At 29.1% G+C, this 19,261-nt stretch overlaps 2 protein-coding genes across 6 annotated transcripts in view; both read right to left on the bottom strand.

Moving 5' to 3' along the window:
* LOC119684295 (HEAT repeat-containing protein 5B) overlaps positions 1–19,261 on the bottom strand; it is a 42,084-nt gene that overhangs the window by 15,088 nt on the left and 7,735 nt on the right. For 3 of the 5 annotated variants that reach the window (XM_038098305.1, XM_038098304.1, XM_038098303.1), the window contains exon 1: positions 7,875–8,185. The exons of 1 other annotated variant lie outside the window; for it this stretch is intronic. In XM_038098305.1, coding sequence (XP_037954233.1) covers positions 7,875–7,939 — 65 coding nt within the window. In that variant the 5' untranslated portion in view covers positions 7,940–8,185. Of the gene's footprint in view, positions 1–7,874; positions 8,186–19,261 lie in introns of those variants that run through there. One more of the 5 variants, XM_038098306.1, reaches the window with a different exon arrangement.
* Positions 14,983–16,213, bottom strand: LOC119684296. The gene has a single exon (XM_038098308.1). The coding sequence runs from the start codon at positions 15,995–15,997 to the stop codon at positions 15,044–15,046; it is 954 nt and encodes a 317-aa protein (XP_037954236.1). The 5' UTR covers positions 15,998–16,213; the 3' UTR covers positions 14,983–15,043.

Below are 19,261 nucleotides of genomic sequence, written 5' to 3' on the forward strand. Positions count from 1 at the left end.
TATTAATTTAATGATTACGAATGTACATGTGAATGTCTTTTAAAGTAATTTTAGTACGACTGTATATAAATTTTTAAATAAGTTTGGAAGTATGTGTATACCGGCATATATGGCAGTCAACATGAGTGTACAAAGTAGCAGTTTCGCTTCATACAATCGACGAACTTGTATCTTGAAGCCGATTTTGCAATTGCAAGGTTATCACTCTAGCGAATTGCCAACACTTTAGAGATGAAATAATGAAATAAATGACGACATATCTCAAAGAATTTATTTATTTACTAAATATGTTTATAGGCGAATACTGTAAATAGGTTTTTCACTTAAAAATGTTAAGTAAAGATCAAGCTAATTTACTTATGCGCACTATTTGTTTACCAATAAATATTCTTCACCTCATATATACAAGTATCTATATTTAAAATAGGTTAATTTTCAGTACTATACAGTCAAATTAATAAAGGATTTTAAGACTTTCATAGCACACAGAGCTGGACATTTTAAATTAGATCTAACCAGAAAATTGTATTTCAGTTCAGAATAAATTCGCTATGTTTTCGATTCGTACTAATACCGAATCCAACAAATCATTTGTTCCTTTAAATAGGTATTTAATATAAATTGTAGTTGACAGACTTATTCAGTAACTGGGTAACTCGGTAAAGTGAAAAAGTTTTAAGTATGAAATCAAAACTTTACCGAGTTAATGAATTATCAAAATATTATGTCTGTTAATTTTATCGGTATTCAGTAAAACATCAGTTTATTCTTATCACTGTGCAATGTTGCACAATATTTAAATTTAATTTTATATTTGAACTGTTTAAAAAATATAAATAAATTTTACTTTAATTTTATTAAAGTATTATTATTATTATAAATTAATTTCATTTTTTTATATTTTTTAGAAACAAAATCACCTGTTTTAGTAATTCGTATTTTACAATATTACCGAGAAATAACATACACACGTAATAATTTATCCATTTTATGTATAATGGATTACCACGTTACAAAGTTACGTCCGAATACATCTATATTATTTTTTGTTTTGTAATTTATAAATTATTACTTAACCCTAACACCAACTCATCCAATATCAAACAAATATTTACTGGTACAAATCATAGTGCCCATTCCTGCAGAATACAAGATACACATACATAAATGTCTATGTCAACTCTCAGAAATAAATCTTTCTAAAAATACAACAACAGTAAGTTCTTTATTTTCATTGTAAGATCTAAGGTGTTCGAATAATCTTCCTTAAGTTTCAGATTTTATAAAAGAAATCCAACCCAGCAATCTGTATGTCATTTAATGAACTCACCATTATCTTTCTTATAAAATAGTTTAAAAACCAATGAATGATCTCGTAAAGGTCACACTATATTTGAATACGGATACATGAGAATAATAATATAATTTTTTTATTGATAGAATGTAGAACTCTTGTCTTTGATTTTTAAAATTTAAAGGAATTTTCAAATTTAATATTTGTCCTGTGTTTTTCAAAACATTCATTGTTAGTAAAAATAATGTGACGACTATTAAAATGGAAGCACGCTCGTATAGTCTTTTTGACTCGTGATTATACCGGTTGTTTCAAACTTCATCCTTTATTCTATACTCTTAAAGTTCTATAGTTAAGTTTTCACATAAAGTTTTTTAGTTTATTTGTATTTGCTTTACTGAGCGTATAGATTTTTACTTGCGTACGTATACCTATATATCTTGATTTCTAACTCCGTTTAATAGCGGAACTTGCTTGTAGATTTATATCCTAAATCGATTTTTCGGATACTATTGGTTTTTAAGCTGATAACGATAATGTTAAACCCGAGCAATTGAAAGTTTTTAAATATGTACTTTAAAAATGTATTCTAATTTTTTATAAATTAAAATAAGAATATTTCTGTTTTTTATTGATTTATTTATAGGTCCATTGATTTAGAACTTTTTAGATGTTAACTAAATTTCTACGATTTCAAATCTTCTGTTCATAAGTAACGACTCAGTTTTTTGGACATCAATGCAAATCAAAGCTTCGTATAGTCATTATTTATTTAAAACATGTTTTATATACTGCTTTTGTTACTGTTTTTTCTAATAGTTGATGTTATATAAATGATAGCTTCCAAGTATTTAATGGCAAAATGAGTCTATTTAATAATATTCAAAACTTAGTATATCTATAGCGTTCTCTTATATATCATATACTGGTTATTTCCTGTTCGAAAGGCATTACATTATCTTAATTAATTGAATTTTTGGCTGACCATACAGCTGTTTCGAGTATTGCCAAATACCCATCATCAGTGGTCTTGGAAATAATTCTTGTATTTAATTATTCATAAATAATTATTTTTTGAGACTGCAAGTACCAGGATTCGAACTCGGGTCCTGCCAAATGTGAAGCTCAGAATCAGCACACCTTCCCCAACTGTCCCAAAGCCCTACTTGACTTTTTATGTTCGCATATTTTTCTGGAGTTTTGTTACTTTTGCTATGAAAGTTTTTTTATTACTTTGTTTATATTAGAACGAAATCATAAACAAGCTGTAAAATAATTGAATTAATTAATTAATTACATTTTTATTTTTTTAATTGTTTAATTTCAATACTATTCTTTTCGTTAATTTATTATTTAATAAATATTTTATATATTTTTGCTAAAGTTAATGAATGTTAAGTCATATTAAAAATATATAGATGTAAGTAATTTATTAATGAATAAATTTAATTTATTGTGCTTATAACACAAACCATAATAACTCCACTTTATTGAGGTGATAAATAACTAAAAACTTGAGTATATCAATTATCTTTCACTTATGATAGGATGAGCATGTTCATGCATAATTAGATGCCCTTAAGAGTCAAATCATGTCAGTCAATGATGCAAACTGCCTGTGAAATCGGCACATATTCACGCTCTTATTTATTATTTTGTGTCACGATTAAGGATGTAAGTGCTTTCAACAACCAACTTAGTGACGTTTCACAAGACACGTGTTCTTGCACTCTTCAGTTTTACTTAAAATAGGGTAAAGTGCAATGTAGAGCATATAAATGAATAAAGGGAAGTATTAATAGGTCGTATTAGGCTTTAGACGGAAACTAGAATTATGAGATTATTTTTTATATAAAAATTTTTGTTTTTTTTAGCAGTGCACAATAGAATAAAAGTTGATAAACAGATGAGATTATTTTTTCTATCAAAATTTTTGTTTTTTTTAGCAGTGTACAATAGAATAAAAGTTGATTAACAGATTAAAAGGAAAAGTAAAAGATTAATTTTTTAAACCAAGAATTTTTTCTGTTAAGCTGATTAATAGTGTATATCCTGTATGAAATGTATATGACTTTGAAATTGTCCTTCACTCAGTGGCAACACATTGGTATGGCTTAATGTCTTATCTTACTCCCAATAGTTTACAGAGTCAATTTATTGGAATCGTTCACCAACTTTTTTTGTTTATTTATATAATTCTTAATGTATTAATGTAAATTAACAGTCAAATTTATTTTTAAAACTTTTTTGCTGATTAACATACAATTATAAAATATACATTTCATTTTTATTATATATTGAAGTCACATGTATACTTTGTACATAAATAAAAATAAAAATATAAAGTTTAATATCTCTAAGAATGGTAAACCGAGTAAAACAGCCACCACTAAATATGCAGTTAAAGTTCAGCTCAAGACACTATTTAATAATAGTGTCTTCGTTAGATAAAGATGTGGATCTCTGGCCAAGTAAAAATAGTGAGAAGGAATGAGAACTTCAGTAGAAGCACTTCGACATAATTGATTTAAAGGGTGGTCGATTTTGCTCACTAAGAGTAATAAGCGAACAAGAAGTCGTATTATTTATGTAAATTTACCTACACAATATATTTTCACAAAACAACAGAAGTTTGGATTACTTTTATTTTAATCAAGCATAGGTTGTCACCACCTAATTCAAAATGATAATTGTAATACTATTTTGAGGAGTTTTAGGTCAAACCCTTTCTATGTAATATTAATTTTTCCAATTATACAAAAAAGCCACTACTATAAAAAATTAAAACTATTGACTTTTACGTTAAACAAATTTTTTAAAGACAATAGATAATATTATAAAAACTCTGCAGGATATTCCCTTTATGGAATTCATCCACGTTTCTAAAGTAATTTTGTGAAGTTAGGATTGACTGAAACGTGTTAAATAATAATAAAAAAGGAATTTAAAAAATTTAATTAGAACAGCAAGTCTTCCTCAATTGGAAAACAAAGGCAAAGTAGGAATACGAAAATATATAAAATTTTAATCTGCCGCAAGAAGAAAATTTTGATATTAAATCTTTTTCAAGTCGAATCTATCTGATGTTTGTTCGACTAAAAATATTTCTACTATAAATGACAAGCTGTGTTCTACCAATAAATTGTTCCAGAAAGCAAAATAAGGATCTTTATATTTTTGACCACATGTGCTATACGACCCTCTGTGTTATAGCGATTTTCATATGTGGCATAGGTTCGTCGTTGTAGTCCTAAGTGAAGTAAAGTTAAGAATATTAATCAAATTTTGCAGAAAATCATATAGAATGTCTACAATAAAAGATCTTTGTGTTTCATATTGAAGTTAAATCTAGCATACGTCACTAGAAATATGATTATTTACATAAGATACCTATAAGGATTATAAGAAGGGTTCCACTTGTATATTGCGTTTCTATTTATTATATTCTGTCCTTGTGATCTGTCTCACGGCAGTTTTACAGTAAATTATCACAATTATTCTTTGCCATCTTAGCTAAAAAAAAATTATTCAAAGCAATTCAACTGCACTTAACGCCTTAATTGCCTCCTGCATTACATCACACAATGCGTTCATTTTCTTTTGTCTTTTTACTCGCTAATGCAGATATTGACCAAGGAAACAAAAGGCAAGCGTGGGGTAAACTTTTAAGCACAACCCTAGGCAATACGAAAAGGATTCTAAAATTATGTAGGTGGTAAGATTTTTGGTGCGATTACATAATTTTATTATAAAAAACGCCTTTGAATTGAGCATTGTTTGCAGAAATTTGAAATACACTGATTCACAGATTTATACTATATATTTAAGTCATATACGTATATATTATTTACTAATTTATTCCTTTTATTTTTTTTATTTTCCAAAAATAATATTTTTACTATATATTTAATATGTATATTCACTATATCATAAATAGAATATTGGAGTTTGTGCAGTTGTTTGTAATACGGCGAATGCGTCATCGGGAAGCCCATTAACTATATATGTATATTCTTATTCATATAAAAATATGATTATCTGAGAGAGTCATTGCTACTATACACAAAACGTTGAATAAAGTAATATATTCCAAATATTTAGCAACAGTGACTATCACCACATCTATTTAATGTCTTTTTGTATTGCTATAATGATTATTTTAAATATTTTGAAATATATCGCATACCTACTAAGGTATGCTTAACTACTGCTTAAACTTTACTGAAAAATATGATTTTTTTCATTTTAGGAACTAGTAATTTAGCTAGTCGAGGAATGAGTATAGAATGTATAGTATCTGACAGCATTCAAAGTGGCAAATGTCAGCGGTTAACCAACAGCACCACTTAATTGTCAATGATTTTTTCAGCTGTATTGAGCGACTTAAGAATAATATGGCGAGAGACACAGATGATCTGCTAAAAAGTTCACAGCAGTCGGAGATATATTGAGGGAAGATTTCACCGGCGCATCTAAAAAAAATAGTAGACGAAACTGCGCTCAGCAATTGAAAATTTTAAATGGTCTGTACTGTTTAGAATGCGTTTAACTTGAGTGTTTGATAGAAACACTTAGGTTATTACGATTTTAGACCAAATCGTTCCACTGCTGACCAAATATTTACAATGCCCTAAAAAATCCTTGATAGGGTCATTTACGGCCAAGATTTTTTTCTCGATTATAAAGCTAATACGCTTCTGCAGAATGATGTGAAGAAGTATCCGTAGGATAAAAATTAAAACTTTAGATAGCGTGGAAAGTTTTAGAGAAGGTAGGACCTTACTTTATTATATCTTTAATTATGTGATTTATGATAGTATAATATTTTTTTTCATAGTTTACATATTATATAGAAAAGGAATGTAACGTTAAATGAGTGCAAATTGAAATGAGTATATGAGGATTTTATGTTATCCATCTTGTTATCTTAATAATTCAATGATAATGGAGATCAGACGAATAATTACCATTTCCAATGGGTACTACTATAGACTCAGTAAGCAACTGGAATCCCGACTGACAACATCTACACTTAATAGGTTATATTTGATATCTATGCTTTTATATAGTAAAGAAAGAAATATAAAGAAAATATAGTACAAAATAGTGAAGCAACATTGCGAGTGTGGAAAAGAAAAGATCTTTGGTTTTCTATGAATTGTGACTACAAACGCATTCGTATAAACCACAATATGTAAGAGTTTTACCACAACTTTAAGTCATTAAGCGGGTTAACATTCAACGGTTTTGCTACTTTGGTTATGTCATGAGGATTAAAGATAAAGGCAAAGTGAAAGAAGATTTCTAATGCGAGAAAGAAGACATTCTGTAAGTAATTCCGTAAGTGCTTATATGTATACAACATCTATTTAAATGGATAGTGCAACTGCTATTTGCATTTGGATATTTGATACTGATAAGTTGCAAATAAACTCTTTAATATTAAGGTTGTGTAAAGTTAATATTAATATTGAACATAACTATTTTTGTGAAGGGTATATCAATAAGAAAAAAATTTCAGTTTCAGAAGATTTAATGACTTTAATTAAAGATGCTGTGAGTTTTTTTTACAGATAAGGCGAACTGTTAAAATTAAAGAATTTTCTTTTTTCAAATGTTGTGTTGTGACTTGGTATCAGGTTGTGATATGTTTAATATAACTTGCGAAGAAATAAAATACAAAATATGCTTATTTTTTTATAAATAAAATTGTTAATAAATAAGGTAAGTTCTAAGATGGATGAATAAAATATTCTGTTCGGAAAGTAATTTTGTTTTTTCCTGACAGAGGATGTAATTGTATTTACTTTTTTTGCCAGCAAAGACAAAAAATTTTATGAGCGTGGAATTCTGCTACTACCAGTAAGATGACAAAAGGTATTGGACCAGAACGGCCAATATATAATTTAATAAGGAATTCGTTTATTATACGAAAACTGTCTTTTATTTCCACAAAAAAAAAAAACGAAACTACTTACCGAACAATCTAATATTTATTAGTAATTTTCTAATTGATGTAATGGGTTAGAAAATAAATATATATTAACTCTTAAAAGTGATTTATTGAAATATGTTGAAGTCAAGTAAGTAAAATATTGTATTATAAAAAATCTAAAATACCAATTATGATACTCATAAAAGCTTTGATTAAAGAACATTATTATACTCATTAGTATGAGATACTCCTTACAACTTGGTTTTAACGAGTATCATAATTATGTAAAGAATTTAATATGTAAACAATTTAATTTTTGATATCGTTGTTTCACAATCATTTTAATTTAAATTTTAATTTAATTTAAATAATTAAACTGAATAAGTCATGAGGTATTACATTAGGAAATATACTTAAGTTTGTTGGTAGTTATAATTTTTTTAAATATACTAAGATTTTTTCTAGGAATCACTGAATATGTTTCAAAGGTTATTAATAATAATACCGGTAAGCAATGGTATTATTTGTATATCAACTTTTAATAAGTAATTGTATTTTATTTTTAATACAATCATATATATTATATTAAAGTTCAAGTTTACATATTGCAATTATTTTCGAGAAATTCGTTATATAAATTTTTACCTTCTAGCCTCTGAAATGACTTTCCGCAGAAATTGCGGTGTTCGTGAAAAATTTAGGTTTTCCATGTTAACATCAATTTACAGAAAATTTTCAAGTTTAAATTTAAATAAATTACACATAATTTATTCACACATTTTGCAAATTGTAAAAAAGAGAAAAACTGAAACTGAAACCGAAACCGAAACCGAAAAGAAAATTGTGTGTTGTGCAGTGAACACTTTTCCACATTTGCCTGCTTTTTGCAATGTTTTTCTTTTGTAAAGAAATCAATAATTAGTGAAAAATTTTGTCCAAGAAAAACTGCATCAATCAGTTGGATGAATATAGATTTTAGATAGATTTTATTTCATTTTCCAATTTCATATTTATAGCATTTTTTTTATTTAAATATATTAAAAAAATCGAAGAATTTGTAAACAAATGCACAACTCATGATATTTATTTATTTTCTCACAATAATTCACATTGAAGATATTTTTCGTTTAATTCTTAACATTTTTCATTTTTCATTTTTCATTTTTATTTTTCATGTTTCATATTTTATTTTTATTTATTTTTTAGATGCACGAAACCGACAAAAGATACGTTTCAATGGGAACACATTTGCCAACTAAAACATCTTCTTAAAAAATTTTCTTTTTGCCAGTACTTCGCTCTCTTGAGTAATAGAACACAGCCAACGTAGCCAGCCAGCTAAGTTGCAAGGAAGTGTGACGTTCGGGCTGTTGAGCCAAACAGCAGCAGCAGCAGCAGCACAGTACAGCACAGCACCGCACAGCGCAGCACATTCGGCATAGATATCAGATACATTCTCACATTCGTATGTGCGGATTGTGTTGCTATGAGTGAGTAGAGTCGATGTGCTGCCTGCTGTTGTTGCCCGAATGGCTGCATATTCACACCGCCAAGCCAGGCTCTTGTGGCACCGACATAGTAGTAGGCAGCGCATGGTGCGGTGATAAGCAGGTTTAATGTACGATGTGTAAAACAACATACATTTCGCCGGGTATTATGTGGTTGCAAAAAGCAAGAAAACAAAAAATAATAAAAATAAAATAGAATAGAATAGAATACGGCAGATACAAAATGTAGCTTTATTGTTCTGTCATGTAACAAGAGCATTAACAGCAGAGAAATGCACAATATTACATTAGTAACTATTCATGCTAGCATATTTATTTATACGCACAAATGAATTGTTATTAACTTTCTGTACATAAAAGTATGAATTTCACTTAATGAAAAGATGAGATTTCAATAAAAAACTGAAAACAGCACATCTCGTAACGAAGATAAAAGATGAAAGAGCACAAATTATGTTAGTTAAATTTTCATTTTAATTTAAAACATTTCAACACTTCTTATGTTTTTGCAATATTTTTCTCCATATAAAATATATGGATTTCATAAAATCTCTTCACCTATCATTTTTGTACGATTAAGTACCACTTGAAATATTCATCGTTCACACCACCTAAGTATCAACATTTCATGTATGGTACTACAGGCTAGCGAGATTGTGCGGAGCTCCTCTTTCTCAAGAGGAGTTCAAGATTATTTCTTCATCTAACATTTATCAAAGCAAACAAAACAACACAAAAAGAAAGAATCTAATATTTTTATTTTTTTCCCCCCACGAAAATATGAGTAAAGTATAGATCCAAACAAACAGTTGTAGTACTTTTAATCCGGTTAGAATTAATGGATCAGTATATTTTAATTATTGTACTGTTTTAATTATTACATAAAACAAAAATAGTAATATTCAAACCCTTCAGTTCCAGAACATGTCGACTCAATGGGTTGTTTGGTTTTGGCAACGGTAGAGATTTCTTTTGTTCTTTTGTTCAAATATTACCATATTACCATATAGCCAGATATAAGAATTATGAAGAAGTTTGTTTTTTGTAATCGCACTAACTTTTTTAATTGATATGATTAAAAGGAGATGAGAACTTTATTTTGCATGCCCACTAGACATGTTAGATTTCCACAGTGGAACGTTTTATGCTGGGTTTTTGAATAGGAAGTTCCCTATTGTCTACTTTTCGCAGTTATTTCTCATCGACGACCAAATGCCAGTCAACACTCTTCTTTGAGTGAAATATGATTTTATGAGTGGTAGAACTTAGTACAACGATACCAACAAAATATGTACATCTTATTGTAAATACCAGTAGTTTAATTCACCCAAGATCATGACAGCCGTGTCTCGCGATAACATTCTTTTTGTCAAGATTTGTATTTACTATTTCAGAAGTAATAGGGTCTCCATTAGTATGTTAGCATACAATGGGTGGTTGTACTTCTATTAATAAAATATATGACATGTTCTATTTACATTTTACTATTATGGGTTTTAGATTATGGCCACTGAATGTTAAAACGGTATCGATGATATTAGGTCTGTTCCATGAGCTACTCGTAGCTCGAAATACACGAAAATACATAAAAATTTGCTGTTTGAACATTTTAAAGGTAATTAAAATTTTTGTACTTGTGCTAGAAAATAAACAACATTCACGATAAAATCTTCAACCCAACTTTTTTCCGTTTTAGTAAATGGTAATACAATCAAAAATGTGTCTTCATCTGAAGATTCGTCGTCAGATGACAATGCATTTACAGCGAAATGTGCTTTATTTTAATCTTATTCTTTTTTTCAAAGGGAATAAAAGGACATATTTAATATAAACAAACAAATTGGGCACATGTGGAAACAAATTACACTTTTTTATCTTCCAAATCATATAAAACAGCTGTTCATTTTAGGATAATCTTGCTACTCAGGCAAAATGTCTAAAGTGTTATAAATTAATCTGGAGTGTTATACAGATTTATTAGTTGGAAAAGGAAAATTGCACAAAAAGAGATCATGGATTAAAAAAACGCCATAAGTAACTAATTTTTTGTTAAATTTTATTAAATTATATTTAAATGTCAACAAATGAAAAAAAAATCATATCAGTTCAAATCAAATTAGTTTATTCGGACTAAGAAGAAAAAAATGGAAGATGTTATGGAATGTGAAACTATAGTTTGAACATACATCAGTGATAGGCAAACTTATATTTGAAAAGTCCATATTTAACAGTTATTTCGACCCGATTCAGTCATTTTTCTTAAAGTGATATGTTGAATGAAGACTTTAATGTAAATTATGTGTATACCCGAAGCCTTCCTCAGCAGAAATGTTTCAAAGGATACAGTATTTCATATTCATATTCATGGCACGAGACAATGGAAGGATAAATGCGTAGATATGAGTGGGTTCTTATGATTGATATTAATATAATTGATTTATGTGACAGGAATGAAGAAATTATTTGGATGCTAACTGATTGTGCTCGTTATAAGAAGTATTTTTAATTTCGTATAAAGGAAATATACCATTTCATCAAAAAAGAACGAGAAGTTAAAAAAACACGCAAAAATTTGATATTACTTAGTTGATGATATTGGTGGAGTTTTTAGTCAACACTGCGACACAACTAACGCTGTGTGAGCCGATGCGTTATCGTGGTGTAAAATCCATGAGATTTCTTTCCATAAATCTTTTTGCGAATGGCCCCACGCAAACGACGCATAACGGCAAAATAATACTCCTTATTTACCGTTTGACAGTCAGCATAACCTTGATTTTGGACCGACTTTGTCGTTCTCTTTTCGGTTTTGGCTCACCTCCGAAGCACCATTCGGTCGATTGTTGTTCGGTGGACATGTCAAATTTATAGACCCATGTCTCATCACCTGTTATGATGCGTTCGATAAATGTGGGGTCATTATCTGCGTTGGAAATCATCTCTTTAGCCACATCATAACGACGCTTTTTTTGAATGAAATTCAGCTTTTCTTTGTATAGAAGCTAAACAAAAACTAATAGTATGATATGCGTAAAACTTTGACAGAATTCGTATACTAGTGTTGCCAGCGTGAAAATAAAAAATTGGATACCAATTGGATAAGCGCAGGAATTCAAAAAAAAAACGAATAAGTTCTTTTTTGATCACAAGGTACATATTACCTAAGATGACAATGACAGTTTTTCGAACCCAGCAATGTCAAATATTGACATGACTCGATATTATTCCGCCTAGTTTTTGAAAAGTAAGGCAGTATATTCTGCACCAGCATAGGATGTTCTAACTCACACTATTGTTCTTGCAAATTTTCAGGTAAACTATTATTAGATCTAGTTGCATTGTTATATTAAGAAACTTTTTGTTCAAAAGTTGGGTAATAACCAATGATGTTTTTTCTAATTATCGCAAACCCAAAATACGAACGTATTAAGCGTAGTGTAGGGCACTTCATTAAAAAGCATGGCGAAACTACAAAGATTAGAAGTTGGTAGCATAAAAGCCTAGGATTCTCTTCTAAATTGTTTACATAAAAGTAAATTTGAAGCTATCTGAGCACAATGCAAACTACAAAAGCCAAAGAATGGTTTGAGAAGATTTTTGAAAAGTGAAGATGTTATTCTTCTGAGTTCTTATGGATGTATTAAACTATGTCAAAAGTCAAATGCAAGTATATGGCAAGAGGAAGGGAAACCTACTTTGTTCAGAAAACAGTGGGAAAAAATCAATGTTTTTTTTTCTAAAAAAAACTTTGTACTACTTAAACGTGAATTTGTGATAAAACTAAGCAGCAAAGCAAATGAGTGAAATGCTTTTTGAGCTTTCCATATACAATTATGCAAAAGTTTGTTTAGTTTTTGCTTTGAAGCTTTTTATTTACATTAGAGAAGCTTTTCCTGATGCTGGTTAACAGTTGTGTGACTAACTGTACGGAAGGTGGAATTATAGGATGGGCTAGGACACCTTCATTATAAGTTATTGTGTAGTAAAGTGTTAAGAGACACTTGAGTAGACTTCTTTACCAAAATGTTAAAATTTTAATTGAATGAAAATACTTATAAGATTGTTTAAATAATGACGCAGAAATATACTATATACAACGAACTTAATGGGTTGTTCGAAGATGTGTTGCTTTCTATATATGCACAAATACTTATAAATATCTGAACACGGCATCGCATACAATATTTTTCGACCTAAATTAAATGATGAACCTCGTTAAATGTTTCGGCATCAATGGCATCAATGACTCAATATCAATATTCATACATATTTAATTTATTTAATATATCTTTTGTGTTCTGTTTGAATGAGTAAACTTATATATTCATATTCACACTCATTCTGTGTTTTGAGTTAATTGTGCCAATAATAACGCCAACTGGTACGAGGGTAGAGAGATTGTAATTTTCAAAGCAATTAATATGGGCGAATATAAATGCTACATTTCAGCTCAGAAAATTAGAGACATATAATTTATGGATTCAAATTAATTTTTATTTTCATAATTATATACATTATAAAATAGATTGTATTTGGAGGGAGAAGATTACAAAACATCTTTGTTAAGCGAGGCATTATGTTATAAGGTACTCTTTCCTAATGGATATAGGTAGCCTAAGACGGGATCGTAATTAATACAAAAAAACCATACACATATACAGTTATAAAATAAAATATAATTATATATATAAAGTTATTTGCATATAAAGACAAATATATTTAGATAAGTAAATACCTAGTACTATCTAAATAAATACATGCAGGTGATTTTATTTGTTAAAAATCGAAAAAATTATATAAGGACAGGAGAGAAAAAACAGAAAAAGAGAGATAAATGAATAGATAAATAGAAGTTGCGGAACGCAGATCTTAGAACAGTCATTGAATAATCATGAAGCTTATGAGGAATACACAAATTAGTCATTGAGATGGGCGGAACTCTGCAGAAACCCCCAGCTACCAAAGACTAAAAGTGTCCAGGTGCACTAACTCGGAAAAGGCTCAACATTAGATTAGATATAAAGAAAAACAGAATGAGATATAGATGAATTTATAGGGAGATAGCGACACAAATAAACGTACAACAAGAGAATAAAAGAGATAGGAACATAGATGCAGAGAAAGAAGAGAGAGATAGAAAAAGAGAGAGGAAAATAAACTGAGAAAGATAGAAAGAGATAGCGACATAAATACAGAGGAATAGAAGTTTTCTTTGATCGACTTTAAAAGCATTATGAAAATGAAAAAGAATTGTATCTAATTGTTAATATTCTATTTAAAAATAATATGCCCTTGCAAATAAAATTCAACAATTACTGGTCACACTAGTTTCGGTCAAAAATATTTTGATATACAGTAAATGTTACCATTGTCAAAGAATTGAAAAAGTGTCTTCATTTCGCTTCACAGCACTTTAAAACTGAAATACTGAAACGAAAGATTTTTTCTTACTCTGATTCCAGTATGTCTGGTCCTTCACCAAAAACACGATCTAAGTCTAAGAATTTAGTAGAACAATTTCTTTGGCATATATTCGAATTTATTGATTAAAATGTATCAAATTTTAAAATTGTTTAAACACTATTGAAAGAAATCTACTATTCCTATGAAATCTACTATAGGTTGACGTAATATATAAGTTCAAGTCTTTCACCAACCATAAAAATATGATTGAACAGAGAGTGCGTATACCATCCAATGGGAATATTGAAAAAATTACCGTAATAAGGAAGTCAAAAATTAATCAGCGCGAGGTATCAATAGTGCAGGTATAAAAAATTTTCATTCTTCCTACTACTATGACATAAATTAATACTGCGTGATTACTTATGGTCTTAAACCCCACTATCTTTATTTTTGTTTCAAAAGTTGTAAAATATTTTGGTTAAAAACATTGATTTCAATCCAAAAAGTAAGATGATATTTTGACATACTTATGTTTGTATATTAAGTTTTTATATAAACTAATTCATTCTTAACCGATTTCACTAGTAATTATAGTGATTATCATTGGACGAGTCTACCTTTTCAAATTAATATTACTGTAATCTGTTCTGTGCTCTCTATTCTAAGAACTTTAAAAATGTAAAATATAAGCTTCACAAAAAAAACTTGTATTTCTTTAGACTTTTTTGTCTTCGTAGAACTTGTTTGTTTATTTTACAGGTTGTTATATTTGTAAAAAAAGTAAAAGTCGTTATTTAAGAAAAAAAAGTCTTTTTAAGAAACACAAAAATTTGTTTATGTTCAAAAACCAATTTATTTAAATGGGCAATTTATAGTAAAAGACAAAATTTGGCACATAGATCAAGGCAAAAACGTCATTGCTGGTATATAACGTAGTGCTTTAGCGGTAGCACTATTTGGGTTTCCTAAATCTTTCACAATGCCTTGAATACGTGAAACCACATCACTACGTTGTATATCCTGACGATCAAGCATGCGCTTGAACATTGTATATAGTTGACGTTCCGCCGATACAAACGACAATTTATGCAACTCCTCCAGTAACTCATCAGAATAACCCTCGTATTTACTCAGATTGGCAGCCTTTGCATCACGCTTAAGTAAGTCATAAACAAGTAGAAATTCTACGTAGGGTTTTGTTGGTGGAACACGTTTTTTGCCAGCAGTAGATGTTGCTGACCAACGATCCACAGCAGTATCACTATCAAAAGCTGCCCGTCCGTAGTTGTCATCGTAAAGCCGTAAAAAGTTATCTAAGGATTCTACATCATTTGTAAATTCGTCATGCTCTGTTTCGGTTTGTATATCACGTATTAAACCTAAAGGCAACTTATCGAATGCTTCCGGATTGTCACCAATTTCATCGAATAAAGCATAACCCTCCAGTTTCGTCATTGGGGGCTTTAAGCGGGGAGAATTTGGTGGCGCAAAAACACCTGGTTTATGTGCAGGTGTTGGTGGTGCTGTCGGTTTGGCTGTTGTTGTAGTTGGATGCCACCAACTAGGTGGTTGCCACCAGCCTGATGTACTCGTTGTAGGTCGTTTTGTGGTTGTAGTTGTAGTGCTTGTAGTTAGATTGTCTTCTTTGACTTCTTCATCATTTGCGCTAAATGGTGGCTCAACGGTTGTCATAGAAAGCGGTTCGTATTGTAAGTAATCGATGTAATAGGCCAGAGCTTGCATAGACACTGGCAAGTAACTCGTCAATAGATTCGCAGAGTGTACTTTTTGTGTTATTAACAACACATAAAGAGCAACTAAGCAAGCGTAATGCAGCTTTTTAAAAGCGTACATTTTTGTTTAATTTTGGTCAAAATTGTTTTGAAATTCGTTTCGGAATTGTTTTCTTGCACATATTTTATAAACTCAAATAATAAATTTATTGTATTATTAAAGCGCGGTTTCACGATATTTCGAAGATTTTAAATTTATTGCAATAAATATTTTGTCTTCGCCGTTAACCTTTTGTGATTCAAAACCAATTTCCGACTAAACGTTAAAATGTGTTACTGTTCATCTTAGCTTCGGCTAAGAGAATTCAGAACTTCTTCAGAGTTTTGTTTTAAATTGTTTAAGTTTTGATTCAACTGAAACAAACAAAATTTGAATTTTCAAACTACATGCACCCTACAGTTTGCATTAGCGACATTAAGTAACAAAGGAAAATTGGAGTTGAAGTACTAATAATATGATTAATGATTAATAAATATTCTGTTGCAAAGAATTTATTTTCTTTAGATGAGTTTAAATTTAAAGACTCCACAGGCAGATATTGAGCATTTAGAAAAAATAAATGATTTGGCTTATCGGAATCAGGTTGGATGTATCATCTTGATTTTTCTGCAAAAAACTTTGGGATGTGTTTCCAAAAGCTGCTGGTTGCTATAGAAGCTGCTAGTTTCCAAAAGCAGGTAGAAGAGAAGTCTACATTAGATTTTTTAATATCAATCGTAAATCAGTGCTTCAAATTTAACGGGTTCAGCACTTGCATTCCAAAAACTTATATACAAACTGTTAAACCCGACAATAAATAAACATTTTTGATGATCTCGATCAGCTTAACACCCGTAGAATAAGCTAAAAATCCAATAATATATATAAAAATTTTAAAATTAGTTACTTATTGTCAAATATACACCGTATGAGAAAGTGCTGGGTTCACGGGAGAAAAAAATTTTTTTTATGATCTCTGCACTTAATTACGCATCACATTATGCGATAAATCATAGAAGAATTGAGTATGAATCACTTTATATTTCCCTTTATTTGTCAAATACTTAAAAAAGGTTACAAGGAATAAACAGAATAATTAAAGTCAAGTTATTCTATTCTATTACAGTGCAATTTCATTCTAGTAAGGTAACCTTAGGTTGTTATGATGATATAGGTATACCAAAGAGTTTAAAACCATTTTGAACTTTTATGAATAGACAAGAATAGATAAGATATTTTTTAATTTTCGATCGTCTAAAATAAATTTCTGTGATGTGTAATTTACATTACATATGAGTTCGAAAATTATAGAATAGATATTAAGCACATTTTTCAGCTTCTTCACGGCTGCAGAGAGTCATGAAAACAAGTCTTAAATTACAATAATTTGTTAGAAAATCCAATTAAGACTAATATCCAATGCATTGTCTTAGAGATCGCTAGACTTACTATTTAAGAGGGGGCAGTCTTTGTATTGTTGATATATTGTTGATCCTTTCCGTCTTGTATTTAACTGTTATACACAGAAAGATAGTAACAACTGCTTGAATGGTATTAGAGGTATGAAAACATTTTTTATGAACAGAAACTTTGAAATCAGTAAATAAATTATTATCTCCAAAAAAGTTGGAAAGCTCAGAAAGTTCAAATCATGTTAATAAGACAAGGAGTTAAGGAACTTTGAAATTAGTAAATAAATTATTATCTCCAAAAAAAGTTGGAAAGCTCTGAAAGTTCAACTAATGTTAATAATAAGTTAAGCAACTTTAAAATTAATAAATAAATTATTATCTTCAGAATAAGTTGAAAAGCTCAAGGAGTTAAGAAATTTAAAGAATTACTTAGCAAAAAATATATATTAAAAATATTTCTATTCATATTTTTAAAAAAAAAAAAAAAGTGTTCTACCAATTTGAATAAAGGTCTTGGAATTTCGTTAAAGGTAAAATTTTAGTATTAATAAAAAGTTAAAAGTGGGAATAGTTAAACGAAAAAGGATACAGGACCTTAAATCACAGATTAAGATTTTAATACCCTCTTTATAACTTTAAACCTGTTGTAATTGAAATCAAAGAATTATTTTTAAAGAATGGCGTTTAGCCCTTAAATTCGGTCAGCTTCTTTGCATAGCCTTTTCGGTAAATGAAAAAATCCATTAACTCGAAAAATTCATTAAATCGAATAAATATATTAAATAAAGGAAGATAGTTTTTTTAGTCCAGTTATTATTTGAAAATTATTTTTTTTAAAAAACTTAAATACTTTTGTTTCTTAATGTTTCTCTATTTGGAGAGTCGTTCCTTTCCGCGTTTTTCGCATGCTGATCTCTAGTCTGCGTACAAACAACGCTCATCCGTGGTATCACAACGAGCTATTATTGTAGCTCAAGTGGGCTTTGGGTACAAGAGTGCTATTTGAATCTAATCTAACATTCTGTATTGATTTTTCATATGCTTTTTCTTGTAAGTCTTGAGAAACCATATATGGATTATAAAGTATATAATTTTCCTTAGGCCCTTGTAAAGTATAAGACCTTAAAATGCTTCACAAAATTATATTTATGTGACTTTTAAGTTGTATTTCAGCAACAGTTTTTTTTTTATATTCGTTATTTTTTCCTGAACTATTTGTTAAGTAATTAAATATTCTATAATAATTTCGTGGTTTTTAAATTGGATATCCATTACAATGTATATTCTTTATGACTATTAATTATATTTTCATATATTCTATCTCCTTTTACATTTTTGTTTAGAAAATCTTATATTAACTAAGAAGGTATATTAAAGTATATTTGTCATTTATATATATATCTCAATTAATACATTAGCATTCTTATATTTTCTTAAGTGTGAGATAATATTTAACAACAGGAGAAATTCTTAGAAAATTCGATAAAATGAAATCATGATTATATGGTATATTAGTTTAATTATGAAGGTCAAAATAAAAATTTAAATATGTAGTTTTACTTACATTTTGACAGTTCAGTCCACTATAAGAAGGATATTAGATGTATACATTTGAAAAGTGTTAGTCACAGTTTATTGGTTAGTGAAATATAAAATAGGTATGGTGTTTAAAAATTGTGTACAATTTTCAGTTCTCACGAACTGATGTACTTAGTTTTGATATGTGCCTTTGAAAGGTAGTCACACAGCCTTTTCATTTTGCAGATAAAAACGTACAAAAACGCAAACAAAAGGTTAATACTCTCTTCTACCTAAATGTATCTGTCCAAAAATACAGAACACACCAAGCAGTTAAAAAAAATTACACACAAAAAAAAACAAAAAAAATAAAATAAAAGATACTAACTGAATATTCATAAGCTACCTGTACAGC

Source organism: Teleopsis dalmanni, chromosome 2 (genome assembly GCF_002237135.1).
Source record: "Teleopsis dalmanni isolate 2A chromosome 2, ASM223713v2, whole genome shotgun sequence".
NCBI classification, from domain to species: domain Eukaryota; kingdom Metazoa; phylum Arthropoda; class Insecta; order Diptera; family Diopsidae; genus Teleopsis; species Teleopsis dalmanni.